We start from the raw sequence: 20,859 nt of genomic DNA on the forward strand, positions 1-20,859 counted from the left end.
TCCTTGTTGTCCCCCCCCCGCTGTGAACATTTGTGGCATGACAGAGAAATCACAATAGAACAAACAAAACAGTTGGACAGGCCTCAGTGAGAACGTCGATCACAACAGAGAAAAAGAGAAGTCGCTGCACTGACATATCGACGTCAAAAATGCACTCTTTGCATCGAATGCGTTGATTTTTTTTGTTTGTTTAAACATAAAGTACAATTTATTTCCATGAAATAAATAAATACCATAAATAAACATAAATAGCATCCACTCTTGTATTATTCTGTGTTCAGTCCATTAAATAAGTCTAAGATACTGTCATTTGATATAGTGTGACAAGCGGAAATTACAAAATATATATTTATACCCTTCTTTTCAACATTTATGTACAGAAATAATGTGATTTACACCCCCCACCCCCTACCCTTCTGTTTCTTTCTTTTGTTTTTTTTTGTTTTGTAAAAACGGCCAGGGTTTATTTTTTTTTTATGATCTGTTTTTGCATCATATATTATACACAACATTTACAAATCATATGCTTTCCTTCCAAGCAAATGAAAGCAAGTATAAACAAACATGAAGTGAGATGCTCAGTAATAAGGCTTGCACATCTGTTTTTTTGTTGTTGTTTTTTTAATGGAACGCATGTTTTTAATGTGACGTTTTCGGGCAGAGCATTTAATCCATGCAATTCTAAAATCAGATGAACCTCAGAGGTACTGTTGAAAAGATTTAAATAAACCCACGATTGATGAAAAATAAACTCAATTAATGGTTGGCATTGTGTTTTTTTGGTAAGTTTCCCACACTTGTCTTAAGAGTGGAATGTTGCTTTGTCGTCTTTGTGAACTGCAGTTTTCCAAGCACATATACAATACTGACCCAATATTATTTAGAAATAAAATAAAATAAAAATACAAATAAGAGAAAATCTATACTAGTTTTTCAGTATTAGTGTAATAACTCGTTAATTACAATACAAATAGTTTTTTAGTGGCTGGGCAGTGCATTGATTTTTGTTTTTGACTTTAAAACTAGCATGATAGTGCCTCTGTTTGCTAACTTGCCCAACACCGTTCTCTCCATTCCACTTGATAACTGGTGTGCATGTGAGTGACAGGCAGAAAAGCTCTAACTCACTAACTACTTTTTTTTTTTTTTTTTTACATAATTGTACACATATCAGTGTTTCTATTTGCGATAGCGGGAAAAATTGTCAAATTTGCATAAATGGCCATTACGCATTTTCAAAAAGTAAGCAACAAATATTAGTAGCAAAAACATATATTTCGAACTATAAACTTTTATTTTTTTGCTGCCGGCGAGCGCCTTTCGATGGAGAAGGGGCCCGCAACCGCACCCGGTGCTCGTTGAGAAGAGAGATATGTGCTTTCATTTTAGTCTCTACAAGACTTGTCGCTTAAGGGTTCTGAATACTCGCTAAGATGGCAACACTACTGATGGGTAAATGACACTTCAGTGAGTGTATGGCACACTCACTAGCTGTATTGACACTGCACAGATAATGTGTTACTGTTTTATCAAGGTCAAAAAAAAAGTCCCTACCTGTAAATGAAATTAATAGTTAGCAAATATAATTGTTTTAGGTTTTTTTTTAAACATATATCTGTACAGAAAGGAATATGAAACCGGCGACTCTGATCAATGAGCCAAATAGTAAACCAGAAAATAAGAACATTTAATTTATTTGGCGCTAAAAGATCAAAATGATCCCAGACGCCAGAATTTTTCACTTCTTCGACTTCATTTAAGTCAATTAAATAATTTCTTCCTGATAGAAGCATTTTGGCGCTTCGCAGTCAAACTGTCAAATGTTTTTTCTTTTCTTAAAGTGACACACATGCAGGGACACAGTATCTATCGCTCCTTGTGTTTCATAAGGCATCGATGCTTCAGTATCGTTTGACCCACTACTAGGCAAGACTAATGATCCCTCTTGCGCTGTTGTTTTATGCTCTGACAGACCAGGCGCGTTATCATGTGTGTATGATATGTAAATCGATGCAACAAATAAATACATACAAGTATGGTTAACACTGATCTCTAGACCAAATGGCGTCTTATATTCAGGTCATTCTGCATTTTTTTGTGTCTCATCTTGCACAAGCACAGTTCGTGATCTAATTGCCGGCTTTTAACACAAAACAGTCCCTACTAAACTCTACCCTGACCAACTGAGTGTGAAGAAAGTGTATTGGAACCCTGAATGACACCCAGCTGTAGCCCCCAAAAAAACGATAAAACAAACAATAAAATAAAGATTGTTTTGGCCTTGAAAGGTGCATGCAATAATATATAAAGTGTGTGATTGTAAAATATATACAGTGTCTGTACAGTCATCATAGCTCTGACCCCGTGTAGAAATGTGACGTTTAGTTGTGCTATTAGAAGACATTTCCTCCAGGGATAAGCATAATAACATCATTGATTGCTCTAAATGGCGTGCAGCCACCAGCAGAGGCAACTTAACAAACTGCTTTCGGTCGCGTTATTTTGCTCAATACAACACTGGTATGGAAACAGGAGTTCAGAACCTTCGGCGGGAGTCTCTTGTCCCCTTTTAAAAAAAGAAAAATAACAATTCCGTCCGTGATTGGAAAGGTAGCCCATCCTTATAAAAGTGATTGACATTGTGTAGTATTTCACGTAAAATATACTGTACATGAACAGCGGGTCATTTTCTATTTGTCTGGGTGCGAGAAAACAAAAAAACAAAAACAAAAAAAAACGAGGCATTGGCACAGTGAAGATTAACACACGCAGGGATAATTATAATCAGTGTTTATCGATCTTTTCATGCCGGTTAAATGGACTGCTACAAGATTTGCGATGTCCGTCACGCCCAAAACGAATGAGATGTTGATAAGGAATAACATTGAAGAAGTCCCACAATGGTGATAAGGCTGGACGCGCGCTCTTAGAGATAGAGATAGGACACCCAGTAGACCAGGTTGAAGAGACCGAACGCGGTGGGGAAGAAGATGCGCGCGTACGAGTCAATCTTAGCGATGCGGATGTGCAAGCGGCCGTGTCGCCACGCCCCCGAGCGGCAGTCCTCGAAGCAGCAGAAGAAGCTGGTGCAGTCCTTGCCGTCCAGACACTCGTAGCCGTACTCCTCGTCACGCTCCTGCATGTGCGTGGCGTTGTTCATCTGGATGGCCGTGGCCGAGCGCGGGCGGATGTCCACCGTGGGCGTCTGCTTTGGACAGGAATCGTGTCGGGGTGGGAGTGGGATGAGGGGGGTGAATAAAAAAAAAGGAGAGTCAGTCTGCAGCACCGAGCGCCGTTTACAAGCGTGACTTGACGGGAGGAACCTCATTTGAGATTGAGCCATTAGTCAGCAAAATGTAATTAGCGCCTTTAACTTGCATAATGAAGCCTTTTAATGCCAAGAAAACACAAATAGAGGGATAATGACCCCCTATGTGCTTGTAATTAGCGGGGCCTGTAATGACAATGGGTCAGTCTCTGCTGAGACCTTTAACGCAGATGATATCGTTTGGGCTGCCGTAATATTTTTTTCAGCACAGTACGGCTGTTCCTTTAGCAGCCACATGAATTTAGCTGCTGCAAAATTATGACAAGTTACTTTTTTTTTAAGTCATTTATAGCAATTCCGAAAATGCTGTACAGTATTTCCCCACACAGGGGCCTCTGCTCTAATAGACACCCCTTTATAAGGAAACACACCAATGGCTCCTTATAGATGTTATTGAGGACTACTAAAAAGTTAGCTGAGATGCTAACCAAAGCAGAAGCATTAATGGAGGTCTCTTAGTAACGTGTTGAATCTTACGAGTTTCTACTCAGTTGGAGTCTCTCGCTCCATGCACAGGATTAATTATCTAAGGCACATTTTCCATTGACTATTGTTCCAATTGCACCTGTGGCCGCTCCGCATCGTTGAGTGTAGGGATTTCCCAGTCCAATATTGATATGGGGTTGACATCAGCAGTATCGAATTATATTCTGAAGCTAAAGCTGGACAGTCAGTTAACATCTAAATGTCCTCGAATTGTTTCACACAGTTGGTCTTTTCTCATATTTTAGTGAAGTCATGTACAAATGGTCACCATGTAGGAGCTAGTAGCTACACAACAGCTAAGCACACAATAGCACACAAGCTTAGACATACCTAAGTGCCGTTTAATTGAACAATATTGCAGTCTAAAACACCACATTTGTTAATACAAACAAGTATCAAATATTACAGTATAGTTGCATAGTACTTACAGATACAAAGTCTTTAAGGTGTCAGCGTATTAGAAAGTATCTGGTGACAAAAGTGCCCGCATAATTGAAATAACTGCGTCATGGGCTTAACTTAGTGCATTCAGACTTATAACTGTTATATGTTTGAGTAAATTCACTTAATTAAACCTTTCCTAATATTCCATACTAAAAACATGTGCTATGATTCCTGCTGATATCCTATCAGGTCAATATTGGTAATGGCCAATACTCAAAGCCCCAATATAGATATTGTATTGTATCGGTACACCCCTAACATTAGTAGCTAAACTTTACTAAATCGTTATCAAACAACACACACGGCTACGAGTTCATATCATTACGTACTGAAAGCCTTAAGTGGGCAGGATATGTATTTAAGACAAGTTGGAAAGTTAACACACTGTAGGTTCCGTGTAAAGTTTGCAAACATCCCCAAATTTTATTTCTCGAAATTTCCCTAGTTTTGAGAGCTATTTACTTATTTTTAGTCACTGATTTTACATAATTTTAATTTTAGAATTATTTTTATTTTTTTGTCTGTTCTAATTTAAAAATAAGATATTTTGGTATTCCCTACATGGAAAATCAGGTTTAAAGATTCTACAACATACCAATGATGCTTAATTTAGAAATTGCAAGAAAATACTTAATTCTAGTTTTAAATTCCTGCTAATTTCTAGATATACAAATCTTGATTTACGATGTATTATTAAATAAAATTAACTAGTTGCAAGGACAGATAATTTCACTAGTTTTTAGTAATTATTCCTAAAATATAATCTTTTTTTATCTTATATTTTGTCAGCTCTTTTTTGCAATGTACTCTATGCAGTTGAGTAAAATGTTCGGCTCCCAGAGCCACTAGAAGAGGAAGTGAATCTGGAAGAAAATCAGTATTCAAAAATGCCAAGTTTAAACATCACACCACTTTTTAGTTGCAGAAAATGAATTTCTAGCTGCATGGCGGAATAAATGCGTTGGCAGCATTTGAAGCATCCTTGACCTTGCTGGTTAAGTGTCAAATTTGACTTCTTTTGAAAGGTAATGTGCCGCCAAGCATCTTGAAAAACTTTTAAGAACTTGACACCAGTGCTTTCGAAAATGTGTTGTTCTAACACACAAAAAAAACCACATTCTATGTTCTGTGTATGTTTTCCAGCATTAATAAGGTTCTACTCACTACATGAGGCCATGCTTACAGCAAAATAGGAGCATTGCTTGTTGTTAGAACATAGCATTTTATGCTGTTAGCATGCATCCTTAAACAAGCTTTAAATACTTGACTTAACAGTTCATTCCCTACGGCCTCATTTAGCCCAGCATTTGTGCACAAACCCGCTGTCCCTTTTGAAAATGACACATAACCCCAAACATACGGGTCGCTTAAAGCACTTTGTTATTTTTATTTTTTTTAGGTCCGAATGAGTGGACAGTGTCTTGAGTTAATGAAGGCATTTAGCCGAGCAGGTTATGACTCAGTTCTCAAAGGGGATCGGTTGCATCGGAGGCAGCGCAGTGAGTGGAAGCTCAAGCAGAAGGAGCATTAGCAGCGTCCCGCTCACGCCGGGCTGTGCTGGGTTGCTGTCAGCAAACAAAGAAAGAAAAATAAAACCCAAAAAAAGGAACAACACACTGGCATTGGCAACTTTAACTGACTGAAAAGTAGACAACCTTGCACAAAACCTGGGTTATTTGAGATTGTGCTTTCATTCCGCATTGATGACCATCTTTGTGGGTTTCACTTGTAGATAAGCAGATTTCTACACAATATGGACAAAGGTTTTGGATGCTGGACCACTACACAAATACAAAGGACAGATACAGATACCATTGTCTTTTGTTGATAGAGCAGCTTCTATTCTTCTGGGAATATGTTTTTCTCTTTTTTGGAATGTTTTGGAATGTGTCTATAAGAATGTATGTCCGCTCATCCAGGAGGGACGGAGATTGGCCTCGCCCACTCGCCCAATCAGACAGAGTTCTCACAAAGTTGGAAGAATCCAGTTTGGTAAGATGAAGAATTAACATGTAAGAACAAACAGAATAAACAGAACCTCTAAATTACAGGTTCTCTGGGTGAATTGCGCTCTTGAAGTTGTGAGCAAAGTCCTGTCCATGGTGGAAGGGTTCCGGTATCCTAGGGATATCTTGGATCAAGACATCAAAAGGTGGATTGGTGTAATTTCCTGGTCGACATTCCCACCATATGCCTAAGAGTTAAGGTGGGAGACACTGAGTAGAACCAGCAATTTTCTACATTTAGGGGTTACTTTTACCTCAACTGGTTTCTTGGCATGCCCAGATGTCTCTTGGATGCATCCCGAGTAGGGGAATATGAACCATGTGACTGGCATATGGCTTAATGTACTGATTGCTTCACCTTGTGGAGGTGAAAACAGATTTCCGATTGCAATTTAATCACCGGTGTGTTCCCACCCACAACTAGGGTCAAGAAGTTTTTGGTCGTGACGGAGAGGACTTTGGGACGTCAACTGCTCCTCCACATCGGTAGAGCTGCTCAGGCCCTCCTGAATTCTCTTCCAGTTGTTGTATTGTGATGTGTTGCAGACAGATTGCTGAACAAAAACAACCTTTGGCCAGAGAATTTGGGTAGTGATCAAAAGGACCAGATTGCCGAGTTTAGGCTCATCCTTTGAGGTCAGATTGGGTATCCCCTGTGCTACAACTAGAAGAGGGGACTGAAATTAGGGAAGTCTGGTCCTGCCTTCCCATTTTATAATTCTGCTCATGTCAGGTGGACAGAAAAGGATAAGTGGAATTTTAGAGATCTGATCCAAAACCATTGTCCATAAAATATAGGTATAGATTTGAGTTGTGTCCAGTGCCTGTCTTGGCTGTACCAACTTACCTGATGTTCAAAGCTTCTCTAATTAGAGTCAACACACTGCAGGGGTTGTCTGTTTCAGTCTGTTAAGGCTCTGCTGACTCTGTAGGAAGTGTCAGGTTGAGAAGCCCAGCAAACACAGAGGTAAAGTTTCATTGGCAGAACGAGGGGGAGGAAAAAAAAGAGAGGAAGGTTTTTTTCCATTTTTTTGCAGACACTTTCTGTGGCTGAAACAACAAGAGTGAAACAGGACAGAGGGAGCCAGAACCAGTCCGCGCTGGGCCTGGACTGCAGTGTTCTACACGGTACAGGATCAGTGGGACGCTTATTTAAATTGTAAACACAAAAACAAAAAACTGCTTGAGTATGTCTGGCTGGCTGCCTCCGCTCTGTGCACAGCAGAGATCACCTTTTTAATGTTGTTTTTCTTTCTCAACCCTGTTAAGTAAATGAAGAGGTGTATAACAAAAGGCAGGGAACTGAAAGGGGGCATATTTTGCTGTAGAGCAGACAGTAAAGCAGTGAAGTGCTCAAGGGCTCAAACGAGCCAAAAAATGCAGCAGACACATGCAGTCAGACACAGGCAATATACCTTGGAGGAAAAGAGCCGGAGGAGCTTTTGTCCGGACCGGAAACAAAGAATGTGAGGAATTGAATAAGAGAACAAACAGCAACAAACAGAAAAAAACGAGATGTCAATAACAATAATTAGAATGAAAACAAAACAAGATAATGCATGAAAATTTGACATTTTACATCTAACCCAGAATGGAGATACTGTTGAGAGACATACATATTATGAGGACGCATAGGAAGGCGGGATACATGGTGAGTTATACAGTATCTTGTTGTGGCTTTGCCACTACACAGTACCAGTTATACTTGGCACATTGTACACATAAGGAAAATAAGGGCAGCAACTGTAGGACACAGATCGTTGTAGCTAAGTGGAGACTGTGGGGTGTAATACTATGCTAAAGGGGTCTGCTCATGTTGGCATCTGTGTTTCTTTTACAAGGGCATTGCTGCACCCCGGCTGACCAGGTACTAGTAAATAGTACCTTATAGTACCTGCTTTGCTGATAGAAAAGTGTCCGTCGTGGGTTTTGTTGAGCCAAATTGGTACCATGCAGTGGCAAAGGCGTATTATATTTACGACATAATTTAAATATAGAAACTAAGCCAGTATTTACAAAGTAATATTTAAAGACACTCCTTGGTGGGGGGGAATTGCTCTGCGCCCTTCAGTCGGGGGCTCCATGATCTCTTGATGGATTGAAGGCTAAAATGAGGGAAGTGCTTGTGTGTCATGTGATCTGGGTCTAAATTACAAGTGTAACAGATGTGCAGGGGGATTAGGCAACTGTTTGAGCTTAAGGCCTCTCTCATTGAGTAAATCGAGGTGACAGTGATTGGGAAGATGCTCCCTTAGGGATGCTAAGCAGCATTTTTTTTTCTGAGGATTAACTTCAGCGTAATACTTTATGAGAGGGACATCCAGTATGTCATTGAACCTTCACCTATATAAAGAATATGTGGCATTGTAGAATGTTACATAGCTTGGAACTACAAAGCGACCTTATTTAGCTTTAGAAGGTCACTTACCGGGTTTTTCTTCTTCTTATCCTTTTTGGCGCTGGGCTTCCGGTTGCTAACAAAATAGTGCAACGTGCCGTATTCTATTAGCGCAGCAAAGACGAAGATGAAGCAGACGGACACAAACAGGTCCATGGCAGTCACGTAGGAGACTTTAGGGAGAGACTTCCTGGCTATGGTACTCAGCGTGGTCATGGTCAGCACAGTGGTGATGCCTGGTCACGGACAAAGAAGAACATGTTGGGATTGTATGGTAAGAAACTAGTGAAAGACTAGAATGGGCAGCTCCAGTAGCTGTCCTATCGCTTCTTCAAGCATGAACTGAGACATCTTCTAAAACACACTGAACAGTCTAGTTGCGATTGATTGTGCTACAGTACATACTGTATCTTTGATAAAAATAATGATTTTTCTTGATCAAACTGACTTTTTAAGTATTTTGAATAAACTTTAATGAAATAAACTGGCATACAACAGGTGTCCATTCTATTATGTACACTCTACACCAATGTCCTCCATATGCTAATTACGTTTACATTTGCATTCCAGACTACTGGGAAGTAGGAACTACAAACTTCTGAGGTCTGATTTCAAATGTTCCAATAAAAAGTAAACAACAACAAAAAACATGACTGACAACCACAAGTTATTATAGGTGATTATGCTAAAAACTACAGTAATACACCAACAACAAACCTACCTTTTTTGCAAATGTTTAATTTATTTTATATACTGTATGTGGTGGATATGAAGACGTTTTTTCAGTTGCATTACATCAACCAACGGATCGGGTCGTCTGATATAGTATATTTGTTTGTACAATACTTTAACTAGTACAAAAAAACTAATACATGCCTATTTTACACAGGAACATTATTGCTGCGTGTGCCATTAATACAGATTGAAGCAACTGTGTGCACTTTTAGACAGCAAAACAGAATCATGCAATCAGATAATAGCATACAGTGTAAATACACAAAAGGGTGGGAGAGGTGAGCGTCAGTTGTTCCAACTCTCTCCCCGATTCCCAGGTAGTTTTTGAGGACTAATGTACCCTTTACTCACAAGCAGAGTCCCACCTCGTAAAAAAGACAAATTGCCAAGTCAACTTTGTACCTACCCATGTGTTGGCACTGTATAAACAGAATAGAAACAAATAAATAAGGCAGACAATTGCGGCTTTTACAGGCAGTGTGATGTCATATTTATTTTTAGATTTGTGACACCCTTGTAAGTAGGAATTTAAGCAGTATACTTTTTAAGTCAGAAGGTGGGATATTTCCGATTTCCAGTTTTCTGGAAGGTATCTGGAATGTACACATTTTCCTGAGTGTGGCTTCCATCTTTTATTTTTCCAGTTGGATATTTTAACTTTATAATATTTCACAAGGCAGTCACTGCAATGAGGTGAAGAAATATTGCAACAGAAAGAGGATTAACGATAGCTGTTTAATCAAGAGCTCTTAACAGTTCGATTCCCCAAGGGGGAGGCCTGAGCAGCTGTTTTCCACTTCCATTGACCACCAACACTGACACTACATTCCAATAAACCCCATCTGGCGATCTTTCTCCTTGTATATTTCTCATGAAGATGGAGAAAAAGTTAGCGTGATAGCGCGTTACCATGTTTGCATGGTCACTGATATGGCACATTTGGCAGCCTTCATGTAGAAGTAAACAAAAACAAGCGTTGGCTAAATAGGGAGGTTTGTGTGGGAGCTGGTTCGAGTCTATATTTGGTGCGGACCAAAAGACATCCGTCTGCCTTAAGATTAATACTCGGCATTGTGAGTGAATTGGTTTATTTCTGGGTGGCATTGAAGGATTAGGAATGATGTCATCTACATTAATCCACTCCCTAACCACCTGGCTGCGTGTACTGTCTGTATAATCTTTCAAAAAAGAAAATTAAGATATTTGTTTCTTGGTGTAATTTTAACAAGGGGATTTGGCGCTGGGCGCATTCCCACCACAAATCGTCGGCGGGAGCTCAAGAAGTCTATTTTTAGAGATTAATGGCAGACCGAGTAATGACAACAACGAGGTGGGGGGAGAGTTTCTTCCCAGGCGGATTATTACACGTTAAGCAACGCTCGCTAATGATCACATTGCACATGAGTCCGGGTCAAGATTTCTAGCTGACAAAGAGAAACGTACGGATGAACTTCCAGGGATGTCCCCCGAGGGTTAAAGAAGTTCAAAGCCTGACACGTTTTGTTGATAACTAAACTTTTGCTCTTGTTTTTTTTCAGTGTCCTTTTTACTTTGCGTTGAATTGAAGCAGCAACGTCTATTATTGCTATTATTTTGCTGAGGCGGCATTGCGGCATCTTTTCAGCTGCACTACATAATGAATGTCTCATTAAGGCATGCGAGAAAACATGTGCCAGGGTAGGGGCTTCTAATCAAGATGGACTAGATTCCTAAGCCTGTCTCAGAGGGAAATAAGAGGCGGAGGAAAGATGGTGCAAGGAAGGAAAGAGGACACCAAAGTAAACTACTGTTCAGTGTGAGGTCAACTCGCCACCAAATACTTTTTTCACAGACATACCGGTTAATGGCCCCGAATAGTTAAGTGTTTAAAAACTGAAACAATTTTGCATTAGCTTGTTCTTTACCTAGCGATGTCCTGGCTGGCACGGCATCTTTGTTGATCCAGAATGAGACCCAAGAGAGAACAACAATTAGAGTGCAAGGGATGTAGGTCTGGATTGTGAAGTAGCCCATTCTCCTGCTCAAGTCAAAGAAGACCGTCAGCACAACGTAGTCTCCTACAAAAAAGAAACAAAGACGGGAAATTTGAAAACATGCCGGATGAGGCTTCATCTGATTACGTTGTTTTGTCCTGAACAGATACCAAAGTACGCTTTACCCAGTCTATTACATATTGTTTTAACACACTGATCAAACACAGCTGAGTAAACAAGTCAAGACGATTAATACGTAATGCTGTGTAACCAAAGACATCTCAACCTGATTGCTAAAGGAAGCTCGTAGTTGAATCTGCTGCAATCAAAAAGAAGAGAGGTGCGATAACGTAGGGTGCATGTCCTTCTCACCAATCCATGTCCTGCCTCTGGGATGAATGTCTAGCCCTGTTTTCACTAAATAAAAAACGTTTAAAAATACTCTTTCCACATTGCAAAAGGTGCCAAAATAACTAATTTGTACCATATTACTGATACGTGCCGTCCTCAAGCTATGTACATAGCTGCCTACATGCCACATGTTAGAATGAGATCAGGTTGTATCATACAATCGGGAACTCAGGAACTGTATCACACGGAGTTCTACAAGGAGTCGCAAGCAGGACCCAATTTTAAAGTCAGGTTAGCACTGCTGTGCAGGTTCTTTGTTTGCTTCCAGTTTGAAACCGCTTTGAACAGATAACCCACAAGGAAATTAGACCTGCAACAATTCATCGATTTGTATTTTGTTGCTTTGATGATTCTTTGATTTTATATTAGTATACATTTATGAAATCCAGACCACAGAGAATCCCCAGAACTTAAAATATGCGGACATGGTGTGTACATGAGTCGTGATCCACGGTGATGTGTCGCATTGCGAGTACTGTGGCGTGTTAGTGATCCGATTCAATTTCAGGCTGGTATTAGCGATGCCGATCCGATACTGATACTTTATGCAAACATTCCTAATGTGTCTGGTAAAAACTAAAAAGTAGTTTATTTCAAGTGTTGCTGCTCTTGGGGAATCATTTTCAAGCGATATAAAATTGCAAGGCGGAACTGATGTGGAAGTTGGTGAAAAAAGTTTCAGAACCACGGATTTTGACAATTATCACACAAAAAAATATCACTGATCTATAGTTTGTTAAAAACACAACCCCCCCAAAAAAAATAAAAAATAAATAAAAAAAATAAAACACTTTTAATGTTAGTGTACAATGCATGAAAATATGTGTGCATGGTTATGGTCATATGAAAAAACTAACTAATTTAATTATTTATTGTGTATAGCTACGCTGTGCATAGTAATTGGCGTCTTGGCCACTGTCCCGTATAAATACAGCAACCAGTGGTAAAACTAACGTATATTTATCTCACATGGCTGTCTTTATTTAAGTGTTAGCTTAAACAATGACAAATCTGCTCTTTTGGGTTGTTAAGTTGTGCAATTAATAGCTGAACATCAACTGAACATTGATTAAAGTGCACTGTACAAGTATGTGTATGGGCGGGTAAGCTCGGCTCAGCTCCCGTCATCATCGTCTACTACAAAAGTAGTTTGTTTTTTAGTAAGTATTTATTTTTGGACATGCGGTATAGTAAGCAGTTTTGCTCCTGCGCTACCGTCTTTAATAGTAACAGTAAATCAGTACAATGTGACTCATTTCGAAATATTAGCTTCAGCCTACTTACTGTTGCGAAGATGTCCTGATGGTTAGTCTGCAGATGGAGCTTCAAGTTTGTTGTATTTTTGCATAAGAAAAGCGAGCCATGGGGTTTACAAGTTGTTTTGTTGTCTACTGTGGCACAGGGAATGTGCGTCCATGTGTCAATACATATTGTATTGATGTCTTGATTTTCATGGTGAAAAACTAAAACAATAATTGTTTCACAAAGACGTTCTGATTGGATACCCTTCGTGCTTTTCCACCCGCCTTTGCAACCGTGATTGGATATATTGTCCTACCTGCTTGAAGATGAAATTAAATATGATTGGATTTAATCTCTGTCAACATTTTCGTCTTGTTTTATTTCGTTGAATAAATAGTCAATTTTGTCATTCTTTTAGTCAACGTGCTTTTGCTTTCATTCACTATCGTCCTAATTTTGTCAAGGTAAAATAGGTCGTTGACGATAACGAAAACAAACATTTTCAGTCAACAAAATTAACAATGCTTTTACTGACCAGTTCCTCCAACTAAGACGTTGTTTTTTCCATGTTTGAAGACTTTAAATGTGTGGGCTATAGCTCTGCCCACCTCTATGCATGGAGGAGGAGGAGGGACACACAGAGCTCTGCAACACACACAGAGTGATAAATGACACTTCCACGTCAATCACTTGTCCATATGGTTACGGTTATTTCGAACATGCTACACAGATGCGCACCCATTTTACTCGAGTTTGATCAACTTTGGATGGATTTGTTTAGGAGCATAATGCAAATAAAGGGTTAAAATCTGTATTTGCATGTGTGCTCCTTTTTTAAAAACAATTTTATATAACTCGCACAACATTTTTTCTGCCGCAAATGCAAGTAAATTGCTTGCACTGTACAGCCCTATAAGTGTTTATATATGTTTATACTGTATGTATGTGTGCGCGTGCGTGCATGAATGTGTATGTGGTGTATATGTGTGTATTTGTATATACAGTATGTACTGTATGTATGTGTACATATACAGTGTATGTATATATATTAGGGGGGTAACGGTACACAAAAATTTTGGTTCGGTACGTCCCTCGGTTTAGAGGTCACGGTTCGGTTCATTTTCGGTACAGTAAGAAAACAACAAAATATAAATTTTTCGGTTATTTATTTACCAAATTTGTAAACAATGGCATAACATACATATACACATAGGGTCCATTGCCAGGGTTAATGTGGTCAACATATATCAAATAAAAACTAAATAACATAAGGCTCAGAATGGTTTCTTAACAAAACTTTTCTACATATAACGTGCTTTTTTTGATTGATTGATTGATTGAGACTTTTATTAGTAGATTGCACAGTACAGTACATATCCGAATAAGTTTTTCAACTTGTTTAAATCGGGGTCCACGTTAATCAACATTAAATTGCCTCAAGTTGTTGCTCAGGTTAAATAAAATGACAAAACGTTTCTTCTACATATAAAAAGTGCAACATTAGACATTTTCAAGTCAAGTCAACTCAGCCTCAGACTTTCCTTTTCCCCCCCAGCCTGCCTAACTTGGCAGTAAGAGGTGGGAGCTGTTTGCTCGTCTTTATCTTTGTTGAAGCGATGTTCACTTGGGGGTGGTGCCGCTTCAAATGGGTTAGCATGTTTGACCTGTTGGCAGAAGCATGCGTTACCGCTGCTGAACAATGTCGACAAACCTCTGTCCTCCGCACCGCGCAGCCGAAGTGTTCCCAAACGGGATATCGTAACGAGGCAGGAGGGTCTTCCAGCTCTGGCTTTTATATGTTGTCGTAGCCCGGTCGTTGCTAGCATGCCGTATGTTGTCCCTCGGTGTGCATTGTTTACACAACGTGCGCTACGCTACTTAATATGTCCGTGTGGAAACTCGTTCGGTACACCTCCGAACCGAACCGAACCGGAACCCTTGTACCGAAACGGTTCAATACAAATACACGTACCGTTACACCCCTAGTAAGTATGTATATATATATATATATATATATATGTATGTGTATGTGTGTGTATATATATATACATGTATATATACAGTATATATGTATACAAATGACAATATTTTCAACACAGACTCAATGAGTGAGCACAGTATAGTGTGCTGCTACGCTTGCGTATTACGTACCTAGATGGCGTGTGGAAGAAAAAGTAGTTCTCACCAATCGCGTTTCATTTAGACAAGATAACAATGATTTTCTTTACATTACACTGTGTTGTTGTTAATGATAAACATTATCGTAAATAAATCAAGTATCAATATTTTGATTTGGAATTTTGCAAAGTGCATCAAATTTTGCATTGAAAATCAAGGAAATCATTATTTATCAACATTATAATTGAATAAAATAGTTTTCTTTTAAAAAAAAAGATGTGTTTTTAACCAAGTACCCAGACTTTGTGGACACCCTGAATTGTTGTGTTCTGTATTAAAAGTCACGAGTGAATAAAGACAGAATCTACTGTCCCATATAGAACAGGAGAGTTAGCCAAGATTCCAAATGTATTCCAGCTATCCTTTCCAGCCTTGTCAGTACATCAATGCTTTAGCTACTTTGGACTTTATCAGACTTCCAGTCTGTACCTGTCTGGTTCTCTTAGTTAAATGGCAGCTCAGTGTTGGCTGCCAGGTCAGTCAGTTGTCTGCTAATTGATTAGCATCAAACTGTTAACAGTGTCGGAAACCTCTGCTAGCCTCTCGCTCTGACTCGTAGGGCACAAGAACCCCCTGTCTCAGCCATATTTTTGTGTGTGTTTGTGTGTGTGTGTTCTTGTGGCTGGCGGCTCTTCACAATAGACTGGCTGCAGCTGGGCTACGAACAGCTGGCTAATAATTTTCCTCATGAGAAAGGGCGCACCACAGTTTATCGCGAAACCGCCGACATCTGTGTGTTTTTGCGCTAATGAACGACAGACAAGAGGAAGGAGACCGTCCGTGTTTATTACTTCCGCCCGCCATCGGATGCCAGCGAGTCCTTGTAGCATCTGGAAGGGGACTAAATGCGCAGGAGACATCCCGGCATGCACCACTGTTCACACAGCCATTAAAAGTATGATTTGCTAAAGTGTTGTGACCCTTGCAGCATAGCCATTAAGTGTTCAAATCAGCATGTGTGTTTTCTGCTGATGCATGCTGGTGTGTGGCAAGATTCAAGGGTCCGACAGATTTCACGTTTTATTAGCATTACATTGGCACCCAAGCTGGTTAATACATACAGTGTGTCCCAGCAACACAAAGCTGACTCCTTAGAACGATGGTGTTTCTGACTAAAAAGAGCCTCCCGCCATACGCTCGCCATTCACCAATTTAATTACAGGCCACGGCACTTGCCAAGAGGACTTTTTGTGGAAGCGTTATTGACCCATGCCCTCCGCTGTGGCAAGCTGATGTATCTGTATCAGCCCGGCTGCCATTAGAGCCACAGGACTAGTGCATTAGTTTGTTAATCACTTCCTGATTGCACTTAAAACACAATGGAGTCAAGTCTCTCATTGGCTGTGTGTGGATGATAGTTTGTAAGATGTTGGGTGCCTACTGAAAGGGATTGTTCTTATGTACTATATAACACAGTTATGGGTTTATACAGACACGAATGACTGAATGTTAATTCATGTTTGCTAGTGGTCGGACAGGACGTTTCCATCAGTCTACTCCATGGTAGCTGTGGCTATAAATATAGCTTACTAGCATAGTTGTGTGAATGAGGACTGAATGAACAATAGGTTGGACTTTTTGGAAAAAAAGGTGCTATACTGTATATAGTATATACTCAGTAGCCTAGTGGTTAGAGTGTCTGCCCTGAGATCGGAAGGTTGAGAGTTCAAACCCCGGCAGAGTCATACCAAAGACTATAAAAATGGGACCCATTACCTCCCTGCTTGACACTCAGCATCACGGGTTGGAATTGCGGGTTAAATCACCAAAAATGATTCCCGGGCGCGGCCCCGCTGCTGCCCACTGCTCCCCTCAACTCCCAGGGGGTGATCAAGGGGATGGGTCAAATGCAGAGGACAAATTTCACCACACCTAGTGTATGTGTGACAATCATTGGTACTTTAACTTAACTTTAACTTTAACTAACTTTATAACATATATGACCATAAAACAGGAGTATACCTGGAAACATATTTTCTTATATTAAAGATCTCCACAGTTAACACCGATAAGAAGAGTAAGAGCTTTTCTCCCTGTCACTCACACACTGCCACAACAGCTGGAAAAAAGTGTCTCAAAGAATGGGAGAGTTAGCAAAAACAATGATGCTACTTAGGACTCACCATTATATGTTATGTAGACCACAAGGAAGTGTTTTATAGAAAAAAACATAACATGACCCCTTTGATGCGCCTTATAACCCGCCTTATGTATGAAAATAAACCTAAATGTAGGTCCAAAATATATGGTGTCTTTCACAGCCCACCCTCCAACATCAGACCGTGACGACACAAACATTTTAAAGTATAAACGATAAAACATTTAATATATATATTCTGTGACAACCTCCCTAAAGTTTTGTATTTAATCACAAATTATTAAGCAGCTGGCACAGTGCTTTGCATGCTAGTGGATTTATATATGTGTAATTTTAAATTATGTATGGTGTTTGGACGTGTTTTATAATGAATTCAATGAGCAGGTTGTGTGTTATGTAGACCATGTGTTGAATCTTCGTGTTGGTTATTGTTTATATGCACAATGAGTGGAAAAGGTTATTTGGAGCGTGTCATATATATTATTGCTGTGCTCATTATTGCTTTAAAAAAACAAAACTTATGGTCATTAACCAAATGTACTAACATTGAACACAAGATGTCGACAGATATGCAGCGAGTAGGCTGACAGGTAATTAAAATATAACTCGAGACAAATCACCGGCCATAATTCTTATTTATCTTGTGACGTCTCGTGGGCCTGACTGACCAGACAGACCATTGGCCGTAGTTTGGATACCCCTGCTCTAATGTGTGTCTATGGTCACTAATAACAGATGGAAATGATGGCGCTTGAAAGAGAACTTATAGAAGGCTTTACTGTACAAGAGGAAATTAATAAATTAATATTTTTTGTACAGTGTTTTTGGTTCAATTTTGTTTCAGTTAGGCTTTGTAAATTTTTACACGGTCTGGATCGCAATGAACATGTCTCACAATCGAACACCCCCTCTTATCCGTGGTCTTGTTTACACTCCGCAGACCTACGACAAACATAATGAAGCAGTCATACGTGAGGCCGTGATCTCACAGCCTTACACATACATTCCACACCGCCCACAACTTCAGCTGTATCCCTAGCTGTCTCTCATACAGTATAATCATCCGATCTAAAGGGCTAATTTCTCCACAAAGACTGCACGCTGGAGTGAAGGTGTCCTTTGCAATACTTTTTAATGCCCATCGCTAATAAAAATCACTTATCATCCATCCCTGTAATTACATTGCTTTTAAGTCAATCACTATCTAGCTAAAATGGAACAAAATTGCTGACCCAAAAAAGACAAATACAGACAGCAGCACAAAATACAGACAGCAGCACAAACTTACTATTTTTTTTGTTTGTTTTATTGAAGATTCGACATTTACTACAAGCTGATGTAATCTACGGAAAGCAATAAAAAAAACTTGGCGGCCGTGATCATTCATCAGAAATCAGCCCTTTATTGTTCGAAGCCTGGGGGGCAACACATTTAACAGAATCAGAACCAGGGTGGTGGGAAGGAAGGAACAACAATTCTTCATTCCTGAACATATAAAAAAATGTTTAATTATTATATCAGAATACCTTTTTTTAGTCTGAGGTAGATAGTGGAGTATATTTGTGTGGAAGAGCCAACTGGGAATGAAACCTGGCATTGCTGACCATGAAATAAAAACTAGTGTGTCAGTCACATGAGAATATCATATCCTCATTCTGCTGACAGACAGGCTGTAAATTGGTGAAGATATGGACGGGCAGCAGAGACCTGAGGCACATGCTAGACATCCACTGAGAGGTGGCTGACAGACCATCCTCTTAGATATAAGAGGTGACAGCGTATGCTTATGTGCATGTTTGACTGAAAGACAGGAAGCTTGCTAATGACCGCCGTCGTGTCATGGCTACATGCCAGGGTCAATGATACTTAGCCACAATGTTGGCTCATTGCTTTTTTGGTGACATGACAAACTGCAGTGTGCGAGTGATTAAGTGTTTACCATGGCGCTGGATAGTAGCTATTCTTATACCAGCCAGTGGGTGGCATGACCACAATGTCATATCTTCCTTTGTTTTGTTGTGTTTTATCCACTAACAGCACACTTAATAAATATGTAAGATTTAAGATTACAACCTTGAATGTTGAACACAATGGGATTGTATTTTATTTTTGAAACCTATATATACCAATTGAAATAATAAATTCAAGTGTAAAACTGTATTTATTATACCACATTCAACTTTAAGGTGTAACATTGCAGGAAGTGGAAATGGAGCATTGCTGAAGGCGAGCTGCACCTCAAATATCCCACCTTATTTTTAGCATTTGTAACGTGAAAGAAGATAACGACAAAATTAATTATAAAAAAATTATTCAACATGACGGGGGCATGGATTTTCAGAAAAAATGGTAACAAATGAAAGCTGAAACTGAAAGTGAGTTCCACTTCATGCATTACACTTGTGTAACTGTGTAGACGAGCTCCTCCCTCTCTGCTTCAGGCTACGAGGAAACTCCAAAAAAGATGGGACAAAGTATTATTTTCATTTTCATTTCAACTGCATAACATCGACGAGCAACATGCAGTGTCATCGATGCTGCCAAAAAGCAGCTACATCGAATGGATAGTGTACAGGTGTACCTAATGTTGTGACCGGAGAAATCTATAGGTTTATCAAGTTTAATTCTGACTGTATAAGGAAAAATAATAGCAGCGTCGACTTCAAAATATATATTTAAACAGTGTACATTTTCAAAAGAAGCATTATGATACTTGTGGAGAGTGTGGAGTGTGGTTTCATTCGCATTCTGGGAACGCCTCCAGAATCCAACATCTTGTAGACATACACAAAGAACAGGTTTACACCAAAGCATATCCAATACATATTCTCTAGACCAGTGGTTCTCAAATGGGGGTACGCGTAACCCTGGGGGTACTTGAAGGTATGCCAAGGGGTACGTGAGATTTTTTTTAAATATTCTAAAAATAGCAACAATTCAAAAATACTTTATAAATATAAATACAAAACTAGGGATGTCCGATAATGGCTTTTTGCCGATATCCGATATTCCGATATTGTCCACTATTGTTATTAATTACCGATACCGATATCAACCGATACCGATATCAAGCGATATATGCAGTCATGGAATTAACACATTATTATGCCTAATTTGGACAACCAGGTATGGTGAAGATAAGGTACTTTTTTTTTTAATTTATAAAATAAGATACATAAATTAAAAAAAAAAATTTGAATGAAAAAGAAAGTAAAACAATATAAAAACAGTTACATAGAAACTACTAATTCATTTTACTAATTTTCATTAACTGTTAAAGGTTAGTACTATTAGTGGACCAGCAGCACGCACAATCATGTGTGCTTATGGACTGTATCCCTTGCAGACTGTATTGATATATATTGATATATAATGTAGGAACCAGAATATTAATAACAGAAAGAAACAACCCTTTTGTGTGAATGAGTGTGAATGGGAGAGGGAGGTTTTTTGGGTTGGTGCACTAATTGTAAGTGTATCTTGTGTTTTTTTATGTTGATTTAATAAAACAAACTAAAAGAAAAAAAAAATGATACCGATACCGATACTAAAAAAAACCG

General features: G+C 39.2%; 1 protein-coding gene across 5 annotated transcripts in view; it reads right to left on the reverse strand.

Moving 5' to 3' along the window:
* Positions 1–617: 617 nt before the first annotated feature.
* The window catches only part of gabrg2 (gamma-aminobutyric acid type A receptor subunit gamma2), a 102,068-nt gene continuing 81,826 nt past the window's right edge, over positions 618–20,859 (reverse strand). The window contains exons 7-10 of one of the 5 annotated variants that reach the window (XM_061962530.2): positions 11,302–11,454; positions 8,693–8,898; positions 7,680–7,703; positions 618–3,205 (exon numbers count right to left, since the gene is read on the reverse strand). In XM_061962530.2, the coding sequence (XP_061818514.1) occupies positions 2,927–3,205; positions 7,680–7,703; positions 8,693–8,898; positions 11,302–11,454 (662 nt within the window). In that variant the 3' untranslated portion in view covers positions 618–2,926. The other 4 variants (XM_061962529.2, XM_061962532.2, XM_061962531.2 and 1 more) reach the window with 4 other exon arrangements.

Source organism: Nerophis lumbriciformis, linkage group LG09, assembly GCF_033978685.3.
Source record: "Nerophis lumbriciformis linkage group LG09, RoL_Nlum_v2.1, whole genome shotgun sequence".
Lineage (NCBI taxonomy): Eukaryota > Metazoa > Chordata > Actinopteri > Syngnathiformes > Syngnathidae > Nerophis > Nerophis lumbriciformis.